Source organism: Rhineura floridana, chromosome 5 (assembly GCF_030035675.1).
Source record: "Rhineura floridana isolate rRhiFlo1 chromosome 5, rRhiFlo1.hap2, whole genome shotgun sequence".
Taxonomy (NCBI): domain Eukaryota; kingdom Metazoa; phylum Chordata; class Lepidosauria; order Squamata; family Rhineuridae; genus Rhineura; species Rhineura floridana.
Genome location: NC_084484.1, coordinates 963,458 through 986,870, shown reverse-complemented (window position 1 = coordinate 986,870; position 23,413 = coordinate 963,458). Strand labels below are relative to the sequence as shown.

The 23,413-nt window shown below is 40.6% G+C and overlaps 1 protein-coding gene across 6 annotated transcripts in view; it reads left to right on the top strand.

Moving 5' to 3' along the window:
• The window catches only part of NSD2 (nuclear receptor binding SET domain protein 2), a 186,097-nt gene that overhangs the window by 158,692 nt on the left and 3,992 nt on the right, over positions 1-23,413 (top strand). For all 6 annotated transcript variants that reach the window (XM_061629803.1, XM_061629801.1, XM_061629804.1 and 3 more), the window contains 4 exons: positions 11,568-11,837; positions 13,525-13,641; positions 16,161-16,302; positions 18,624-18,730. In XM_061629803.1, coding sequence (XP_061485787.1) covers positions 11,568-11,837; positions 13,525-13,641; positions 16,161-16,302; positions 18,624-18,730 — 636 coding nt within the window. The remainder of the gene's footprint in view (positions 1-11,567; positions 11,838-13,524; positions 13,642-16,160; positions 16,303-18,623; positions 18,731-23,413) is intronic.

Here is a 23,413-nt window from a genome sequence, read left to right as displayed (position 1 = left end):
CAGTCCTTGTGAGATGCAACCCATCACTTGCCAGCAGTCCATCTTCCAGGAAGCATAGCCGTGGTCCCAGTATCCAAATCTCTCACGTCAGCACTACCTTCGTAGCCGTTCATTCACATGGAGTATTTTTCTTTCCCTTTCTACTCCTCTTCTAAGTTCTGGAAAATGGAAATGGACTGCCTTCAAGTTGATCCCGACTTATGGCCATCCTATGAATAGGGTTTTAATGGTAAGTGGTATTCAGAGGTGGTTTACCATTGCCTTCCTCTAAGTACTAAAAGAATGGATGAAAAAGCTATCTGGGCCCCAAAGTCCTTGAGTTTCCTTCCCAGAGCTTCAAAGTCTGATGTGATTTCTTCATAGCTCTGTTTGGCAGTATCATTTGTTCCCACATGGATGAGGAGAAAGGGATGCCTGTCAGTGGGCTTGATGAGTGATGGCAACCCTTCTGTCACATCTCTAATCTGTCCTCCTGGTAGACAGCATACCTGGCGAGTCCACGGATCTTCTCTGCATACTTGGGTTTCAATCTGACGCAGTAGGGAGTCTCCCACTACTAGTACTCTTTTGTGGGGCATGGTTTCATTGGCCCTGCTTGATTGAGCTTCAGCCTCTTGCTTGTTGTCGCACGGGATCTCCTGTAATTCTTCCACCACAGGCTGTCCTCCAGTCTCATCCTTGAGTGGTTGAAAGTGGTTCCATAGTTCCACTGATGAAGGGTGTCTTCTAGCTCTTCTGCTCCTAACTGTCACCCTTTCCCACGGAGATTCCTCCACTTTGTTGTTCCTCTCCAAAGCAGCCTCCTCTTCTGCTACCACATGCTGTTGCTCTTCCATCTCCACTTCTCTTTGCTGCTGTTGTTACAGTGTTCTGTCTAAGAGCTCTTCTTCTCTTATAGTCCTCATTGTGGCCACCCGCCGTTCCAGGCCTCTCCCTTTTTCTTCCAACAGTGCCACGAGCTTGCACTTGTTGCACATGTACGCCATGTTGTTTTCAGGCAAGAAAACAAATATGGCACACACCTTGCAGGTCACAACCAGTGGAGGATCCTTCCCGTTCATACTCTCTTCTACCTTTTGTTTCTTTCTAACCTGTCCTACTTCAGGGTAAATGAGTCCCATTGGTATGTGGTGCGCTGTACAAGAAGAATTAGTAGTTTTATTTTTTTTAGTGACCTCCCCCTTGACCTCCCGTTGGAACTCCTTTGTCAAACTCCTGTTTGCTCTCCCTGTTCACTCACTCTCTGAAAGCTGACTTGCTTGTATCTTCTCCCCTGTGGACCAGCTGAGACAGCTCCCTCTGCTCAGCACAGTTAGGAGTCAGGAAACAGAATGAAAGTCCCAGGACACACAGCTGCTGCTTGTTGCCCTCAGCAGTTTACAGGCCATGCCCTTCAGCCAATAGCTATGGGGCCACACCCCTTCCAATAAAGCTGCTATGGAGCCCTTCAGAGCACATGACTTCACAGCCCTTTTGGCCTTTTTCCTTTCCTCACTACAGCTCCTTTGTCAAACTCCTGCTTGTTCTCCCTGTTCGCTTGCTCTGTTAGCTCACTCTCTGAAAGCTAGCTTGCTTGTACCTCTTCTCCTGTGGACCAGCTGAGACAGCCCCCTCTGCTCTGCTCAGTTAGGAGTCAGGAAACAGCATGGATTTTTCACATTCCGCAATGTTAAATTGAAATTCCCCCCATACCATTCTGATGCTTCCCATAAGCTTCCCATAAGCTCATTTCAAAACAAAACCTTACAAAACGTATAGTCCTGAACTCAGAAATGCTTAACAACCCTCTCAATTTTCATGGCAATAAACAAAACAGTCCGAAAGAATCAAGAGTTCAAAGTCTGAAGAGAGAGAGAAAAAACCCTGAGACCCCTTTTGGACTTTTTTCTCAAAGAGTTCTCATAATCTGTTGAAATTCATTGAAAATCAGCCATGTTCACAGAGTACCTGTAATCCTGTTGCTGACCTTGCCCCATACTCTGACCTTTATCTTTAAAAGTTTAAAAGTTAAAAAAAATGCCTGGCTGATTTGTAATTAGTTTAATAAATTTTGCATTGAACTGAATGATAATGTCGGGCATACTCCGTAATAACCAACTGTCAGTGTTTTAAAAGCTAGACTCCCAGTTGCTGGGCTTGCCTAATCGGGGCCACACCCACACCAGACTTTGATTTCTCATGAGGCAGTCATGGCTTCCCTCAGAGAATCCTAGGAAGTGTAGTTTGTGAAGGGTGCTGAGAGGAGACTAGTATTCCACTGACAGAGCTCCAATGGCCAGAGTGGTTTAACAGTCAGCCACTCTGATTGAAGCTCTGTGAGGGGAACAGGGCATCTCCTAGCAACTCTCAGCACCCTTCACTAACTATACTTACCAGGAATCTTTGAGACAAGCCATGACTGTCCAAATTAAAATAAAGGTCTGGTGTGGATGTGACCAGGGACAGCTTTGGTTTAAATTTGGGTGGGAGGCTAGATGTGCCTGCTGTAGAATAAAAAGTTGGGGGAAACCCTGAAAAAAGAATGATACTGTTCACAATGTTTTCTTTTTGGAAAGGAAAGGGACTTCCACTCTACCCAGTGCCTGCCCACCCAATCTCCTACCCTCCCGGCCCCTCCCCCAGGTCAGTGTTGGACTACGACCTGGGAGACCAGGGTTTGAATCCCCACACAGCCACGAAGCTCACTGGGTGACCTTGGGCCAGTCACTGCCTCTCAGCCTCAGAGGAAGGCAATGGTAAACCACCTCTGAACACCGCTTACCATGAAAACCGTATTCATAGGGTCGCCATAAGTTGGGATCGATTTGAAGGCAGTTCATTTCCATTTTCAAACATGATTGTACAGAAATAAATCCCATTGAACTGAAAAAGTATACAACTGATCAAACCCACCCTCCCTTCTCCTCCCTCCTTTACCCTCCCTCTTGCCCCTCCCCCTTCAATCCCCTCCACATGGTTATGGTCTTAAGCATGATTACATGGGAGTATATACCATTAAACTCAATAAGAATGCAAATGATCAAACCTGCCCTTTCCTTTTTCCCTCCTCCCTTATCCCTCCCTCTTCTTCCGCTCCTCTCTCCCCTCCTTTTCTCCTTCCCTCTCCTCTCCCCCTTCCCCATGGTCAGTTTTACCTATCCTAACTATGATTAAATAGGAGTAAATCCCAATGAGCTCAATAAGCATGCAAATGATCAGACCAGGCTTTCCCCTCCCCTCCCCCTTCCTCCTCCCCTCTCCTCTTCCTTCTTCCTCCTTCCCTGCCCACTCCAGCCGTCCCTCCCTTCCCCCTGGTCACTTTTATCTATGCTAAGCATGATTGCACAGGAGTAAATCCCACTGAACTCAATAAACATGCAAATGATCAGACCTGCCCTGCTCCTCCATTCCCCCTCCTCCCTGTTCTCGACCCTCTCCTCCACTCTTTCCTCCCCTCTCCATCCCCAGTGGTCAGTTTCACCTATCCTAAGCATGATTGCAGGGGAGTAAATAAGCATGCAAATGAGCCATCCATTCTCAGCAAACTTGGACAGGATCCCATTTCTTACCGCCCAGATTAAAAAGCAGAGAAATTCATTAATAGGCAAAAAATCTTGTGGTTTAAGACCAATAGCCCACAGATATTTCTATCAAACTTTTAAAAGCAGAGAAATTGGGCAGCTATAGGGAATGCGCCAGGGGAGCAGGAGACCTGACCTCTTCTGTGAGATATTGTGCTGCCCTAGAAATTTGTCAAAATGCAAACACAGTTTGGGTTGGTCTTTCACAGTCCAATCCACTTCCTGCGTAGCTTGGAAGAATTTGGAAACATGTGCCTCTGAGCATATGGTGAGTGGTGGCAACACCTGCAATCAGCCCAAATAACAGAAAGAAGACATGTGCTGTGCTGATCTTGTTTTAGCAGGGAGGAAGCGACATTATTAAGACAATTGACATAGTTCAGATGGTCACTTTAAATATGTCTGATTTCCTTTGCAATTTTAGTGAAGTTTCCTATAGGAAATCATTTTCTTTTCCTTCTATTTCTGTGAATATGTGCAGTACAGCAAAACTTTGTAAAATTTACACTAAAAAAACTCCGAACATAATTGTGAAATAATGGCACTGACTATTCTGCAGAATAGTCTCCAGTTGACATGTGTCAGTGGGAGGAGAAATATATTCTAGCAAAACTCTAAGTGTGCTCTATGTTTTTAATTGACCGTGCCTACCTTGCCTTAAATGAAGTGGTTTAAATATAGGAGGCTGAAAACATGCATCTTGGGAAGGCTAAGTTTGTTTTTTCCACCAGCTGGAGTCATTCCTGAAGTAGCAACACATTGTAATCCGTCTGATTTTACATAAGACTGCAGTTTCAGATTCAACTGTTAATACACCCACAACAGAAATAGAACATATCCTTCAATTTGAAACACAAAAGACTGTCTTCACCATCATATGACACTGACCAATGAAAAGGCTTTGAAATTAATAAAAATAAATTTATAGGTTTCTAGGATAAATAATGAGAGAAATAAAATTTTCTAGTGTAGATTCTCTGTAGAAACAATAGTAACACAGGAATGAAGCAAAGAACACCACCAACAAACATACAAAAATGTAATTATCCATCTCACCATATGCTCAGAGGCACATGTTACCAAATTCTTCCAAGCTACACAGGAAGTGGATTGGACTGTGAAAGACCAACCCAAATTGTGTTTGCATTTTGATAAATTTGTAGGGCAGCACAATATCTCAGAGAGGAGGTCACGTCTCCTCTCCTGGTGCATTCACTATAGTTGCCCAATTTCCCTGCTTTTTAAAGTTTGGTAGAAATATCTGTGGGCTATAGGTACATTCTTAAACTGCAAGTTTTTTTGCCTATTAGTGAATTAGTTTTATACTTAAAATATTGCTCTTTCTAATAGCAGAAATTTCATATACTTATTGATTATTTACCTGTCAAAGGACAAATTAATTTTTTAATGGCCAACTGAACTGAAAGCCACTTCAAAAGTTTCTGCATGGAAGCCACTTACCACACATATAGTTGCATTGCATGGAAGATCCCCATGCTAGTGCCAACTGCTGCGAAGATTATGCCAGAAAATCAAAGGACAAATTAGCCCTGAGTACTTGAATGTCAAGTGGCAGTTCTAATATGTACAGCACTGCAAAAGAAACAAAACCTAGATAAGTACAGCAAAATCAAAAAGATATGGAACAGTTCTCTCCAGTCAAAAGATTAGAATTCCTATTGTGGAGCATAGAGCAGATAAATGAGCAGCGGTCAATTCAACAATGAGGAAGGCCTCATTATGTCATTCAAATATATAAAGCTGCCTAAAAGAGGGCCAGGAATTAATGGCTAAAATCACAGGCTATATCATGCATAACATTAAAATGGGGGCTGTAATTAAATCCTTTGAGGCCTCTATTTCAGGAATGGCCAATGAAGTGTTTGATATGGAGCTCAAACATCCATAAAAATCATGAAATCAGAAAATAGATCTCCACCTGTGAATGGAGGACCTGAAAAACTGGAGTGGACATCTCAATTTGCTTATCTATGGAATTAAAGAATTGATGGAGGGACTATACTTAGCAGATTCCCTGTTGAATTCACTTACAGAAGCTTTCCCAAATGAGAATTACACTGAAGGCACAGTGAGGATCTTACTAAAGAAGCATCTTATTAAAACAAGAAAAAGGTACCAAACCCAGAGGCATTATTGGATGGAAAGTAGGTATTCAGTATCACTGGGTGTTTCCTTCCAAAATAATTATTATGCAAAATGAGATAACTCTTACAGTGAACAACTAGCAAGAAGTTGAAGCCCGAAAAATACTCTTCAGTCTAGACCCAGGAGAAGAAGAGGCAAGGAGAAGAAATCTGTCCACAGTCACAGCAGCCCCTGCCAATGGTCACGGAAAGTCAAGAAAAATAATAACAACAATAATAATAAAAATTATTTCTGAGTCGCCTATCTGGCCGAATTAACGGCCACTCTCGACGTGCATTAACACAATAACATACAATATAAAATAGAGAAGACCATCAATCATCTAACCCACTCGCCCAGAGCTAATTTGCATCTAAAAAAGATTCCAGGCACCAAACTTGGCAGACTTTCTACACCTAGATAACACAAAAAGAGAACCAGCTAAAGCTTAAAACCGACACAGGTTTTATCCAGCCTATTTCATGTTGTTGTTCAACATAGTTTAAAATATAATTTAATTTATTTGCTGCAAAAAGTTCCAAATTAATCCAATATATTAAGCTACAGGAGAGGGAAGGGGGAATCAAAATCGGATACTACTCACCTTCGAGTTTAATCCTTCTGCTAGTCCAAACACAGCAACCATACTATGAAGTCTCTTAAAGTTAAAATGCATTGTTTTACTGTTCAGTATATGTTTATTAAAGGTGGAGGAAATAGAGGAAATTATTAGCACAACCAAATTAAATTAAAGTGATTTTGTTCAATCTGTGAGGCTTGCGGATATATAAAAAGGAGATATAAGAGGAATAATTAAAGACAAATCAATATTTTATTGCAAGAAACAAAAAAGGAATGAAAGCTCTTCTATAGTTTAGAGTTGTTAAATCTTGTTTTTAATTTTTTAATTTGCAAATTTAACAATGAAAGGAAGAAAAAACCAAGGAAAAATAATGAAATAGATTGTTAGATCTTGTAAATAAGATGCCATTGTATCAGAAGGACTAGGTGGAATACAGTCATACCAGGAACATAATTTTCTTATGGTAGACAGACTGTTCTATTGTTCAATATCAAATAGGCACTGGGCTGTAGCCAACAAAGTAGTTCTATTAGCAGAACATCTGTGTGTGCAGTGGAACTTCCCCTCCCTCTTGTCCCCATGCACATCCACATGGGGTTTTGGGGACGAGGAGAGGTTCTATTGCACATGGAAGTTGTTTTGCTAATGGAACGATTTCACTGGGTGTAATCCACTGCCTTAATAGAGATAATGGTTTTATTGTAATTCACTGTAAGATTTTTTTTAAACAGTATTCAGAAAATGTCCCTAACAATCTTCTCAGACCCACTTTTATCTTGAAGAATAGCATCATATGTGTAGTGTAAAATAGAAATACTTTTTGTAGCTAATTTAGGAGCAACCTTGCTTAACCTCTTTTGCGAATGGCACAGAATCAGCAAGATATCCAACTATGATATACTGCATCTTCAACCAGGTATTATTATATACTCCTTTAAAATAAGACTTCTTTATAAGACTCCTTTAGAAAATAGGAGTCTTATCTATAGTTGATTAGGGTAATGTTTCCCGAAGACTCGTGTGAAGAAATGAATCAGATGCCGCCTTCAGTTCATTGAATGTTGTATACATAACACCTCATATTTTTACATTTGTCAATCAAATTCGTCAACAAAGGATTGATTTTCCCTGCCTGAGCCCTGGTTGTTCATCTGCCAAAATAGCTTCTTTGGCTTGCTAGCCAGTTAGTTTACTATACAAGTGCTTTGCATAAAGTTTGCTAATTGGACAATAATTTCCTGGATCAACTTTAGAACTTTTAAAAATATGGGGACAGTTACAGCAGTACCCCAAACCTTAGGTATTATATCCATTGCATCAATATAAGTAAATACAGCTGCCAGCAGAGAAGGTCACCAGCTAATACTGGATTCCAAAAAATGTGGGATAGGAAATCTATACTTGATTACTCTTCAATTGGAGTACAATGTCCTTAACCTCACTTAGTGATGCTGGAGGCAGTTGGGGTAAATTGTGTATCCAAAGAGGCGGATATTCCTACCGTAGGAGGCTGTGATTAAAATTAGCTTTCGGCGTGCTCTTTTTTCTCCTTAATGAACATATATTCACCTATAGGCAATATATTCATTTAACAAACAGCCTGAGTTGAAATTCCTATGTTTAATTATCCTCAATTTACTTTTGGCTTGTTTACACTTTCTTTCACACCAACCAGTTGTTTTAAAAGTTGTTTTACACCTTTTTTAAATTATCTTGCAACCTGTAAGTCAGGGTTCAAAATAAATTTATGACCTCTGCAGCTGATTTATCTGAAAGAAGGGCAATGCAAACCACATTCAAAAGGAAGACAATGCTCTAAAACAGCCCCTGCAACAGCATTAGAAAATCACTTCATTGTTGCAATACATTAATCATTTTTTTTATTAATTTGGAGACAAATAACAAAAATATTGGCAAATAGGTTGCTAACCAACTGACCAAAAACCAATAGTCTTCATTAGAGACCATAAATGCCCAAACCTCTTCAGAAACAAAGACATTAGCATGGCGTTTAAGCAGGGTTTTTTATTTATTTTATTTATTTATTTTATTTTATTTATATACCGCCCTAAGCCCAAGGGCTCTCTGGGCGGTGTACATACAATAAAGCAATCAAAATATATAAATACAATAATACAATATAGCAATACATACATCAATAAAATAATGCAATTCTCAAAATTAAATAAATAACATTATTAAAAGAAAAGGAAAAAAACATTTAAATGAGTCATGATCAGAGAACTTCATACAGCCAGGTTTTTTATACTAGATATGCTCTGCTCCGGAGGTAAGACAGTCTCAATTTGAAAGGACACAAATTGGCTCTTCTTCAGCTTTTTCAGGACCTGATCTTCGTGACTCCCAAAAACGCCGTCCTCCATCCTAGCTTTTAAAAATGTTTTCTTTCTTCACAAATTTTTGCCTCCCTATACACTTCCGATCAAATTTAGAACAAATTCACACTTTCCTAAAGAATGCCAACTTACAAATACTTGGTATAGATCACCTTAACCACTATACCACACTGGCTCTATAGATCTCCAGGGATATTTAAATGAGGAGATAACAGATGAATAATTAAAAATGATACATTTCCATGTAGCTTTCAAGGCAATTTTACAAAAAAATAAAATGAAATAACCCTTGCTCCATATATGCTTAAAATATTTACAAGATTTTGTAAGGAGATCCTATTCCACAGTCTTGGCAATTTTCAAAAATTATAATCATCCCTAAATCTAGGAAAGATAATGAAGACCAATGACTTCGATAATCTGAAATAAAAAATATCTTTTCAGAAAAATAGCTGACAAGCTAAGCACTCTTGCTTGCCCTATCATACATAGACGAGACAAATACAAGACTATCTCAAAAGTTTATTGAATATAATATATACTATAGCAAGCAGTAAAAATTAAAGGCAGCCAGTGTCCCTAGGTGGCACTGAAGCTTATGACAAATTGGAACGGATGTTTCTAATTGAACTACTAAAACCATTGATTTGTAAAGTCATGGAACAAAAATTAATGGATTAATTAAACAATTACAGAAGCACAATTGGACATCAATAAGAATCAGTGGGTGTGACTCAGAATTGACAAAAAGAGGCAAAGCAACAGTGCCTGTTGTCCCTTACTGTTTGTTTTCTCCATAGAGTCATGGACTAATGCTTTTAGAAATACTCCAAAAATTATAGGCACAGTGACAAATAGATACAGGCCCAGATGCCCTCAGTGGCTAGCAATGCCTTTTACCAGTTTCACCTGGTTAAACAGCTATGACTGTTTCTGGGTCGGGATACACTGACCACTATTGTCTGTGCACTGGGAAATTCCGAATTGGATGGCTGCAAAGTGCTCTATGTGGGGGTGCCTTTGAGGTTGGTGTGGAAGCTGCAGCCAATGTAAAATCCTGTGGCTGGACTGCTTACTGGGGCGAAATATTACCGCCTTGTTATGCTGCACAGAAGCAATTGCTGGCGGCCAGTTAGTTGCCAGGCTAAGTTCAAGGGGCTGGCATTGGTGTACAAAGAAGTATACAGAATAGGACCTGTATACCTAAAATATGGCCTCACCCCTTATATACAATTCACTCATAGGCAAAAAACCTTGCGGTTTAAGAACATGCCTATAGCCCACAGATATTTCTATCAAATTTTTAAAAGCAGGCAAATTGGGCAGCTATAGTGAATGCACCAGGGGAGCAGGAGACCTGACCTCCTGTCTGAGATATTGTACTGCCCTACAAATTTGTAAAAGTGCAAACACCATTTGGGTTGGTCTTTCAGTCCAATCCATCTTCCTGTGTAACTTGGAAGAATTTGGTAACATGTGCCTCTGAGCATATGGTGAGTGGTGGCAACACCTGCAATCAGCCCAAATAATAGAAAGAAGATATGCTGTGCTGATCTTCTTTTAGCAGGGAGGAAGCAACATTATTAAGATAGTTGATATAGTTCAGATGGTTACTTTAAATGTCTGATTTACTTTGCAATTTTAGTGAATTTTCCTATAGGAAATCATTTTCTTTTGTTTCTATCTCTGTAATATGCGAAGTACAGCAACACTTTGCAAAATTTACACTAAAAAACTCCAAAAATAATTGTGGAATAATGGCACTGACTGTGCAGAATAGTCTCCAGTAGACATCTGGAGTATTTCAGTTTGCACAAGATAAAACAGTGGGAGGAGAAATATATTCTAGCAAAATTCTAGGTGTGCTCTATGTTTTTAATTGACCATGCCCACCTTGCCTTAAATGAAATGGTTTAAACATAGCAGGCTGAAAACATGCATCCTCTTTTTTCCAACAGCTAGAGTCACTGCTGAAGTAGCAACATATTGTGATCAGTCTGATTTTACATCAAACTGCAGTTTCAGATTTAACTGTTAATGCACCCAAAATAGAAATAGAACATAACCTCCAGTTTGAAACACAAAATAACACAAAAGGCTGTCTTCACCATCATATGACACTGACCAATAAAAAGGCTTTGAAATTAATAAAAATAAATTTGACACAGATTTCTAGGATAAATAATGAGAGAAATAAAATTGTCTAGATTAGATTCTCTGTAGAAACATTAGCAACACAGGAAAGAAGCAAAGTAAGAACACCAACAAGCATACAGAAATATAATTCTCCATCTTTGGAGATGGCAGGTGTTGCCACCACTCACCACGTGCTCAGAGGCACATGTTACCAAATTCTTCCAAGCTACACAGGAAGTGGATTGGACTGAATGACCAATCCAAATTGTGTTTGCATTTTGTCAAATTTGTAGGGTAGTACAATATCTCAGAGATGAGGTGAGGTCCCCTGCTCCCCTGGTGCATTCACTATAGCTGTCCAATTTCCCTGCTTTTTAAAGTGTGTTAGAAATATCTGTTGGCTATAGGTACGTTCTTAAACTGCAAGGTTTTTTGCCTGTGAGTGAATTAATACAAAGTTAAATGATCTTAGAATAATTCCATTTGTGTAAGACATCCTGAATTGCAAGCATCCTTAAGACATTAAATGCAATGCTGTCTGTGTCTTTGTAAATCACATTGAATCCAATTAGAATTGCTCCCAGGTGAGTATAGGAATGCATCCTTTGTAATTAATCCATGATATATTTTTGTAAGCGATGAGCATTCTTGATAGCGAGAGGAGGGGGGGGAGGGCAAAAATGAATGTGACCGAGTGGGTTTTGCAGTGAAATGAGTGGGAAGATAATTTGCCTCTTTGAAAAATTACAGCCAATAACTGCTTCAATATTTTTATATGTTATTCAGGTAAATAAACCTTTTGGAAAAGTTCAGATTTACACTGCTGACGTTTCTGAGATTCCCAAATGCAATTGCAAACCCTCTGATGAAAACCCCTGTGGTTTTGATTCAGAGTGTCTAAATCGGATGTTAATGTACGAATGTCACCCACAAGTATGCCCAGCTGGAGAGCGCTGCCAAAATCAGTGTTTTACCAAGCGCCAGTACCCTGAAACAAAGATTATCAAGACTGATGGCAAAGGATGGGGCTTGGTTGCAAAGAGGGACGTTAAAAAGGTATGCATTAAGAGAGCTGGGTCCATTAATGGAAGATATTTTGTGATGCATCACTTTGGAATAGGAAGAGTTCATCCCTGCATATGTAGAATAGATTCTCTATTTAGCTTCCTTTGGGACAACATTCCCAACCTGGTGCCTCCCACAAATTTTGGACTACTCCCATCTTCCCTCATCGTTGACCATGCTGGCTGGGACTAATGGGAATTGCGTCATGAAACTTCTGCAGGGCATGAATTGGGAAACTGGCCTAGGACATCAAACGTTGCCATGCTGGGTGGCATGGCGCTATGAACCAATACATTTATTTCGGGAAGATTTATAGATGGATTTTATTTATATCCAGGGTTAGGATGGAGGTTTCTCACCTGGCCCCATAGGGTTTTGGTTCCTGGTTTAGTCTTACTTCACTCATCTGAGGTGCAGTATGCAATAGGAAGAGAAAGACAGACTGAATTAAAATTCTGCGTTGTAACAGAAAACAACTAAATGGTCTTTCAGCTTTGATTCAGTGGTGTATTGAAAACTGGCCAGATAGGTGATAGGACCCTTATAGTGCCAGTAGAAACTGTTTCTTAAGGGTAATTGTAGCACAGAGCCAAAGGGGGGGGGGTGCAGCTGGGAAGGGAAGAAATGACCTCTGTCATTACAGTGCAACTCCCCACACAGCAATTGGGTTTTAAAAACAGCTTTTATTGGCCCTAATGGAAACTGCTTTTTAAAAGTCTAATCATAAATAAATAAAGTATTTATTTATTTATTTGATTTGATTTATATCCCGCCCTTCCTCCCAGCAGGAGTAGACGAGGGGAGGCTGTGGGCTGGGTGGAGAGGCCTCGTGGTCCGGTACCTCAGTGTTTTGAACATTTGTTAAATGTATAGTACCACTTATCTGGCCAATTTTTAAATACATTTCATTGAATTAATGGAAGTCCATTTTGTCTTGTTCTTTCCTGTGAAAGGAAAACCATCTATCAGTCTAATTGTCACAAGAGGGTGCTATACCTAGGGGCGGGAGTTGGCTAGGGAAGGGAAAGTTAGTTCTCCCAGCATGGTATGATCTCCCTTGAAAATCCCCCAGTGCAACAGCTAAGCTTAAAAAAACACTTTCATTGGAGCCATGGAAGATTTGAATAGTTTTAACTGTAATACTTTACTGGGGAGAGGGCCTGCTTGTGGAGTACCCTCTCCAGAGATGCTTGCCTGGCACCTACTTTGTGGTTGTTGATTTTCTGTTTTTGCAAACATTCCTTTAAATACAATTTAAATAGACTTATTACAGATTTTTATTACCTCTTTGCTTAGAAAAAGATTCTATTATTGGAGCACATATGACCAAAATCTGCTTTTCAAGATCTGCATCTCCAGCACCCATTGTCATTTTCTGCATGTATTTATTGTTGGCCGCTGATGTGCCACTGATACAACAATTTGTAATAATTCTCTCTTGTATTAATACATGGTGATCTAGATGGACCTTGTGAATAGATCCAATGCCAATCTTTTATTCTCTTGACAGCCTTTGCTATATTGATTTTATTCTTTTCTGTTGTGCTTTTATGCTGTTCTTTGTATTTTGGTTTTACCATTTTGATTTGTATTTTAATATTTTATTCTAAGCTAGCCAGAGAATTTCATTATTAGGTGCATATAAATGCTGTTAATAATGAAATGATTTGTTCTTCAGGGTGAGTTTGTGAATGAGTATGTTGGTGAATTAATTGATGAAGAGGAATGTATGGCAAGAATCAAATTTGCTCATGAGAATGACATCACCCACTTTTATATGCTTACTATTGATAAGGTACCGTATTTTAAAATGTCTTAATTTGATTCCTATATTTGACGTAGATAAAGGGAAATTGTACCTACCAAAAAAACAGTGTGGTCAGTGACAGCAAGGCAGTTGCGCCATGACACTTTCCTCTTAGCAGCCAGGGCTTTGCTGCCCTAGGAAGGGGAGGATCAAATCCATTTATCAAAAGCTGCCTCATGGTGCTTCCAAACAAGAGCTTCTTGTGGAATTGGTGCTGATCTTGTTTACAAGTATCTGTACAACAGCAGCAGCATCAAAATGCAGCCCGTACTTTTTACCTTTTAATCTGGATTTCCCCTTACTGTGGAAAATCCAATAAATAAAAATTGCCAGTTAGTCCATTTCATTTTTCATGCATACAGAGTTGCTGCTGGGGTGGGATGAGTGTGTGGCTGGCCCCTATCACCACATCCCTACTTCTGTTTGCTTCTCACCTGAGCACAACCAGCTATTATGTTATATGAGCATGCCCATTTCCACTGCTGCATGTTGAAGACACATCCAACTTTCAACCTGCGCAAAGGAGCTGTTCTCCCAAGAGCTCCACACAATCCACAGAAAGAGTGCCTCAAACAGGAGTCAACAGTGTGGTGTCCTCCAGATTTTGTTGGTCTCCCACTCCCATCAGCCTCAGCCAGTAAGCAGTTATGGTCATGGATGAATGGAGTTGTGGTGCAGCAACATATGGAGGACACCACACTGGCCTCAGAGACTAATTGCAGTCCATACTTCTGAACTTAATTAATACAGAGATCTTACACAATGCCACTTTATCAGAATTTTGATATTTATTGCTGCTGTGGTGGGTTTTTTGAGAAGTGGAAATGTGTGGTTGTGATATTAATGATTATAGTGGCCTGTAGTCTTTTCTCATTTTTTTATATAGCCACACCCACCACTAAACAGCAGATCAGTAAACCTAAACAATAATTTGAACACACAAAAATAAAAAAAAGGAAATTTATATCCCTCGCACCCCCATCCCCCTAAAAGCACATGCCTCCATTTTGCTTATTGTGAATCGTAGTAACTTGGCACTGGTAACAATTGCTTTTGCACACTTACAGTGTCTTTTAAAAATAAATAAGGTGTACACAGGTACAGAAGAACCTGCATGGTGGCCTAGAACAGCAAAATAATGAATATTCATAATTAAAAAACAAATGTGTGAGAGCTAATACGCTGATTGCTTAGATATAAAACTGGATCTGAATAACCTTTTTATGACATAAAGCTTCTGTGTGAAGAAACTTCAGCCTAAGAGTGCCTTTGGGTGTCATGAAGAAATGGGCTGGGCTGGATGTGCTAACACTTTTTTTACCCCCTTCTGTGTCTGACTAAATCATCAACATGAGAGCAGAAGCTCTTATGGCAATCCTGCAGAATTCATCTTAAGAGTGCCCGGGAGCGGGTGGGGAGGCAACGGGATAGGGAAAGAAGTCTTAAAGTCCGATGTGTTTCAGACCTCTCTGATCCTTCTTCAGGAGTGCTAAAAATGCTTTTATATTTACAAAACTATGCATAGAAATCCTTAAAACTCTGCATACACTGTTTATATATTATAGGTTATAAAAAAACAATTCAGAGAGAACAATTTAGGTTGTACAAATATATGCGTGTACAAAAACTTAGTACTTGTATATGACAATAAAAACAGTTTATGTACAATGACAAAGACAGATAACTTAAATACAGAAATTCAGGAAACTATCTGCGCTTCTACTCTGCTACACCCGGATGTTGAAGCCACATTTTTGTTGCTGCTGATGATACAAATTTATAGACTGCTTCACAGCATAAAGCCAACAAAGGAGTGGACAAGATAATTTATCCATCAATCCATCCTGATTTCAAACAGATGTGCCTCACAGCAGCAGTAGGAGGTCTCTTTTAAGACCTACAGGCATATTCTGTCTGCTGGGATTTTTGCTTTTTTCTATGTCTCCTTGGGGGCTATGGAAAAAAACAAAACACCAGTAGACTGACTACTTTTGGAGGGCTGGGGGGAAGCCAGGTGGATTCTAAGGCTAAACACAAACTCCTTTTGGTCTTAATGAGACTCTATCCATAAGAAAGGTAACAAAAGTAAAGAAAAGGCGCAGCCCCCTCCCCAAAGCAAAACCGTGTAAGGTTTCTTACATTTCACTTGTTCTGTATTTGCAAATATTTCATCTAGCTTACAAGGGGCAAAAACCTTTAGTATACGTTTTTGAGTCAAATGTTGAATAAAAGTGTTCATTTTAGTTAGACAAAAGTTACAGATTTCTAGACTTCTTTTGAAAGATGCTTTCATGAATGTTTTTCCTGTTTCTTTTTATAATTCAGTAAGCATAGCATAGCTTCAACACATATACATTTGAGTTTACTTATGCATTTTAATATTGTTTAATTCAAGTTAAATTCTACATGTGTAATTAGGTCTGCATTTCTGTCAGAGCCATGTTTACATGGTCGAATGTAGACATGCAATTAATCAAATCCCAACTGGTTGCATTCCTGACTTCTAGGACCGGATAATTGATGCTGGACCCAAAGGAAACTATTCCCGTTTTATGAATCACAGCTGTCAGCCAAACTGTGAGACTTTGAAATGGACAGTACATGGTGACACCCGTGTAGGGCTATTTGCTGTATGTGATATTCCTGCAGGTACATACTGATGCTAAATTTGCAAATATGTGTCTACAGCTCAAATTCTCAGGGAAAGTATGCATTGCATGAGAATTGATGTTTGGTTCTTCTTCTTGTGTTTCATGTTTCTTATGCTCTCACTGAAAAGGAATACAGATTTCAATTTTTCAATAAGGTTGGCTTATCTTCCATTAGAAAAGAATTTTAGACTACCTAAAACCTGCTTGTGATAGAACTGCTAGATTTAGGAATGCACTGTAGGGATTTTTACAGATAGCTTATCACGGAGTCTCCTTGTCTTGAAGGAACTTGCTTCTGTTTTTCTACAATTACTCTGTGCTGTAGACAGGTGTCTTAATTTACTTCAGTGCTAGGACCAGTTCTACAGGTCTCGATGCACCTTGGTCACCAGACTGAGTGGGAAAAGTAGCACAGAGCATCTCTGTGTGCACATCACGCTTTGATTTGGATTTTAACATTACACCAAAAAGAGTATTTGTAAAATGTCTTTGTATTTTTAGCTTTACATTCCAATTTTTGCCCAGTCACCAAAGTAGTTCACAGTTTTCATAAATTGTAAAGATTTGAACTATAAAACCTTAAAATGTAAACTTTGAAACAATTGAACGTTAAAGGAGAGTCAGAAAGACAAGAGAAGAATAGGCTGAAAAGCAATTAGATTACTGAACTTAGCAATAACCATCACATGCTTGCACCTCATTTTTGTTGTTCATCTTCAGTTGCCTTTTCTGCCTCTCTCATACCATAGTTGTTCTCAGAATACCCCTGTGGTGGGGAAGGGAGGGTCCAATGGAAAGTGTCTCAAAGTTTGTGCGTTTGTGAAAGTTACAGCACTAAATCTCCAGGCGCTCTTGGATGAAACCGATTATCTAGATCCGTTTCAATCCGGTTTCAGGCCCAGTTTTGGCACCGAAACAGCCTTGGTCACCCTGTATGATGACCTTTGTCGGGAGAGGGACAGGGGGAGTGTGACTGTGTTGATTCTCCTTGATCTCTCAGCGGCGTTTGATACCATCGACCATGGTATCCTCCTGGGGAGACTCGCGGAGTTGGGTGTTGGGGGCACTGCTTGGCAGTGGTTCCGCTCCTACTTCGCGGATCGTCACCAGAAGGTAGTGCTTGGGGAACATCACTCGACACCATGGACTCTCCATTGTGGAGTCCCCCAGGGATCAGTCTTGTCCCCCATGCTTTTCAACATCTACATGCAGCCGCTGGGTGCGGTCATCAGGAGTTTTGGAGTGCGTTGCCATCAGTACGCTGATGACACACAGCTCTATTTCTCCTTTTCATCTTCCTCAGGTGAGTCTGTTGATGTGCTGAACCGTTGCCTGACCGCGATAATGGACTGGATGAGAGCTAATAAACTGAGACTCAATCCAGACAAGACCGAGACATTGTTGGTGAACGCCTTCCCTGCTCAGATGGTGGATGCTTACCCTGTTCTGGATGGGGTTACACTCCCCCTGAAAGAACAGGTACGTAGTTTGGGGGTTCTTCTCGACTCTTCCTTGTCTCTCGAGGCCCAAGTGGCCTCGGTTGCACGGAATGCGTTTTACCATCTTCGTCTGGTAGCCCAACTACGCCCCTATCTGGACAGGGACGACCTCGCCTCCGTTGTCCACGCTCTGGTAACTTCAAGATTGGATTACTGTAATGCGCTCTATGTAGGGCTGCCCTTGAAGACAGTTCGGAAGCTTCAGCTGGTGCAGAACGCAGCTGCCAGATTATTGACGAGGACCAGTCGGTCTTCGCATATAACACCTGTCCTGGCGCATCTGCACTGGCTTCCTATTTGCTTCCGGACGAGATTCAAGGTGCTGGTTTTGACCTATAAAGCCTTACATGGTGTGGGACCTCAATACCTTGTGGAACGCCTCTCTCGCTATGAACCTACCCGCTCACTTCGTTCAGAATCTAAGGCCCTCCTCCGGGTACCAACCCATCGGGAAGCCCGGAGGGTGGTTACGAGATCTAGGGCCTTTTCTGTGGTGGCCCCTGAGTTGTGGAACAGCCTCCCCGAAGAGGTACGCCTGGCGCCTACACTTCCATCTTTTCGGCGCCAGGTAAAGACCTTTTTATGCTCCCAGGCATTTTAATCTTCTTAATCTTTTAATCTGTATTTTTAATTTTTGTAGTATTTATTTTGTTTTTGCTGTGCTTTTTGTTGTTTGTTTGTATATGTTTTTGTATTTTTATTATGATATATTGTATTTTATCTTGTTTGTTCACCGCCCTGAGAGCTATTTTGCTAAGGGCGGTATATAAATTGAAATAATAAATAAATAATAAATCTCTCTTTGTTTTCCTCTACTCAGGAACAGAATTGACTTTTAATTACAATCTTGACTGTCTGGGCAATGAAAAAACTGTTTGTAAATGTGGTGCTCCAAACTGTAGCGGCTTTCTTGGAGACAGACCAAAGGTATGTAGAGTGCTTAAAGAATAAAATGTATTAATTTCCTCATTTGCTTCGATTCTATCCCATCCCTTCCAAGAACTAAGGGTGGTACGGAACTTAAAAAATAATAACTAGCAAATTTAGTACTATAGCTGCATTAAGGGAAAAAAGTGCAAACCAATTTCAGAATTCTAATTTAGTTTTTAAAACATCTTGGTTTCCACACAAAAATCTGTTGAACCAACCCGTACAAGGGAATACTATAACCATGAGGTGACTATTGAGAGTACATGCCTTTTCTGACTTTTTTCTGAACTTACCTGGTGCTGCTTTGATGCTAACTGGTTAAGACGATTACTGCAATGCATTATACCTGGGGATGCCTTTGAAGATAGTTCGGAAACTGCAGCTGGTGCAGAATTCAGCAGCCAGACTGCTCACCAGGACAAGATGATTTGAGCGCATAACACCATTTCTGGTGCAACTGCACTGGCTACCAGTTACTTTCCGGGCTCAATTCAAAGCGCTTGTTTTGACCTATAAAGCCTTATATGGTGCAGGACCCCATTACCTCAAGGACTGCCTCTCCCTATGTGCTTGGCATTGGAGGTCTTTCTTTGCATGCCTCCTCTGAAGGAGGTGCCGAGAGGGGCAACAGGAGAACGGGCCTTCTCAGTGGCAGCCCTCTGTTTGTGGAAACACTTTCCCCAGGGAGGTACGCCTGGTGCCATCATTATCCATCTTTAGGTGCCAGGCAAACACATTTCGCTTCTCCCAGGCATTTGGTTCTTAACTGTGGAAGGCTTCTGTTGTGTGGTTTTCCTTAGAAGGGTTGCTCTATCCCCTATGTACTGTTTTGTTTTTAACTTTCTATGTATTTTTAAGCTTTTGCTTTTTAATTTTTGATTAACTGTAAGTCACTTTGAGTTCACATATTTGTGTAGAAAAGTGACTAACAAATTAATTAAATGAATAACTAGAAAATGCCTAGCAGTCTTTTGAATGCTTGTATGGAAACAAGCATTTCCTAAGTCCAGGCTGTTTGGGGAAAAGGGAACCATTTTGAGTCCAAGGGCTGTATTTATCCCCTCACAGGCAACCAGTGGCAGCTGGTGCCTGGTAGAGCTGCTAGGAGGTCTCCGAGGGGATGTGGGTAGCCAAGTTATTCTTGTTACCCCTCCCGCTTCCTTGCAAAGATACCGTGGACACGTAAGTATTAATACCTAGTACCTAACTAAACTGAAAAGTGACTTGCCTTAGTTTAGAAGAGATCCTTGCTTCTCTGCTGGAAGAAAGGTTTTGTGGCCTAAACCTGTTCTGGTTCTCTCCCTATTCTCCTCCTTTGCAAAGAAACCATGGACTCTTAAAAATTGCAGTTTTATTTATACTTAACACCTAACTAAGTGGGTTCATGCCAAAGAAACCACACATTACTCAGAAGTAATCCCCAGGGAATCCCATGGTGATCGTTCCCTGGTAAGTATGTACAGGAATGCAGACTGAATTGGTTAGTCTTAAAGGTGCCACACAGGACTCTTAACAAGGGACCCCATACATTTCCAGCCCTGTGGCAAAAGATTATTCCTCTCCCCCAGCTTATTCATTTCTACATCTTCTTTCCTGAAAGTGGAATAAGGTGAAGGGGTATTAAGTGGATTAGGACCTGGAAGATTAGGGTTAAAATCACCACTCAGCCACAAGGCTCACTGTACGATGTTGGGCCAGTCACTATCAGCCTAACCTACCTCACAGCGTTATTGTAAGGATAACATGGGGAAAATTAACTCATTGGACGAAAGGCAGAATAGATGCTCAATACTGATAAGGAATAATCAAAATAAAAATTATTTCGCTAGCCTGCCTCTCCCTGATTTTGAATTTGGGAAGGGGGCCAGGTTTGGAATCAAGAAAAAGCCCAACCTTTAAAAAAGCCTAACAAAAAATAATCTGGTACACAACCAAAGCACTCAGGACTTTGCTTGTAGGTCTTCAGCAAATCCAGTGTGTGGCTATCTGCTGGGACAGGCTTGGCTGGGTGAGGTGTGCAGGCAGGGTGCAGTCCATGCTCCCTTGCTGCATGTTGGCTCTGCAGACTGAATTCTCATCCTCTGCACCATCCTACTTTTTGTAATAGCATTTTAAGTTTGCTAAAATGCTTTATAGTCTTTTATAGGGTTGTTGTGAGGATAAAAGTAGATCATAGCAAAACAACCCAAACACAAAACAGTGCTGCACCTTAAAGACTAACAAATGTATTGTGGCATAAGCTGTCCTGGGCTAGAGGTCGCTTCATCAGTTGCATCCTTGGTAATCCTTGAAAGCTTATACAATAATACATTTGCTAGGCTTCAAAGTGCTACTGGGCAATTGTTTCATTTCTGCTGTAAGTTATGGCTAGTTGGCTACATCTTTGGTTGAAAGTGTACCAGAATAACATACCCAATACCATGCAGTGAGCCTGTGGCAGAGAGGAGGAATTTTAAATTAGGCTTCCAGATCTTTAAATTGGGTTATTTTTTAAAAAAATTAAGTGTAAAGGCAACACTTTTGCCAGTTGACTTAATCAAAAAGAAAATGTGTAGGTAATATTGTACCTAATCAAAGTGTATGGCATCGCCTAAGGGATTTAACTTCAACAGAGGGAGGCAGGATTAAGAATTGTGAGCCTCATAAATAAATAACATGAACATGCACAGAGTGCAGCTGCCTCCCCAACGAGGAATCTCTGTTTGCATTAAATTATTTGTTGTTGTTGTTTATTTCTATTCTGCCTTTTGGCCAAAAGGCCCTCAAGGCGGCTTACAAAAAATAAACACAAATATAGAAATACATACTAATAAAAACAGTACAATTTACAAAAATTAAATAATAGGGTAATAACATTATTAAAAAGCAACAATAACAACTTTCAATGAAAATACACAAATCACACTTTCCTAATAAATTCGTAACAATTAGACAATGCCTACTAATTCTTACATCAATATGTTGACATCAAAACATGGTACCATGGTGGTGTCCTGCTGGTACTGCATCTGCCAGTCCAAACACAGGAGCAGGAGCAGTCCAACTTTTTGCCAACATAGACGGTGTCCACAGTAAGCAGTACTTCCTCTTGATCACGGGGATGAAGCAGTTGACGTTCCAGCTGGTGGAAACGACGGGCTCGGAAAGAAAGGAGAGGAAAGAAGTAGAAGCCTGCTCGGTGTGGATGGGTCTGCCCACAGGAGAGATGGAAATGACGGGCTCTGAGAAGAAAGGAAAGGAAAGAAGTAGAAGCCTGCTCGGCGTAGATGGATCTGCCTGTGGGGGAGACCCTAGTGCCGGAGCTCACATTGTCAGAGTGTTGGTACAGGTCCACCATCACGGCCGGTCTGGACAATGAGAGGGCCAGTGGGGAGGGCGGTGGCAAAAAATGGTGCGGTGGCGAAGATGGGCAGGTGGTGCTTGATGGCTCTGGGGCTTTCAAAGGTGAAGATGGTCCAGCTGCCCCTCCACCAAACTGGACAACAAAAAGCCCAGCTCCCTGCAGTGGCAAGAAAGACGCGGCGGTGGAGACAAGTGGGTGGCGTTCGATAGCTCCGAAGGTTTTCAAAGATAAAAGTGGCATAGCTACACCTCTGCCAGTAACTCTGCTCTGCACAGGTCCCAAGTGGCAATGGTGTTCAAAATAAAGCACCAGCAGCTGCCCGCTGCTCTCTCTCCGCTGTCTTCTTGCAACCTCACAGGAACCTATTCATGCCACCACCGTCTTTTTTACCTTAATTGTATTAATTATCTTAATTATAAGATAATTCCACAACAGTAGGTTCAGCCTGAAATATAAACTCTTCATTGCCAGGCAGCCACATAACACATGGGTCACTGCTACTCTTTTACTGAAATGTCAAGGGTGGCAGGGGCACTGAAGCAAGTGACTCTAGTACCAACAGACAGCAATTACTGTAATGTTAAGAGAATCCAGTCAGTGTTTATGTGTCTTAGTTCACCAGAGACTAGAACAGTTCCAGTCCAGGATTACAAAAAAGTCAGAGGCTAGACCATGAGGTAGTTAAAGAGAGAGATTTCTGGTGGGCTTTTCTCATGCCTAATGTATGTTCCAATTTTGTTGTAAACAAAATGGGTGTCTTTGGGGTAAAGAATATATTTTACAGTCACCACGCCGTATTGAACTGCACTTAGTCTCCTTACATCAAAACTAGCAACAGACTCAGTGTACTTACCCAATAGATAATCCCATGTCAAATCAGGCTGTAAGCACACGCCCACATACACACACCCCTTCTCTCTATATATTATTCCAATTTCAGAGCCTTAGCCCTTAAACTACCATTCCCATCATGCATTTCTAATGAACAAGTTAGCAAGCTCAATATCCATTGCTGACCAAAAAGAAATACGTGTCTCACTATGCCTTTGAATAAACCCATTCTCTCCGTCCCTCTTAGCTTAATTAATTGTTTTCCATCAGCTTTTAGTGAGGGCGAGCTGCTGTATGATTGGCAAAACGTTTTAAATAATAATTTTAAGCCTTCCCTCCCTGTTCTCATCTACTAAATGAAAATTGTATGACTAAAAAAACATTTATTTTACAAAGAGACTCACACTTACACAGATAGGCATGTCAGTGAAATAAAATAAGCAAACAGCAAGACTGATGAGAGAAGCAAACAGTCCTGGGGCCTAGCTTCCAGAAATGTGCTGTGT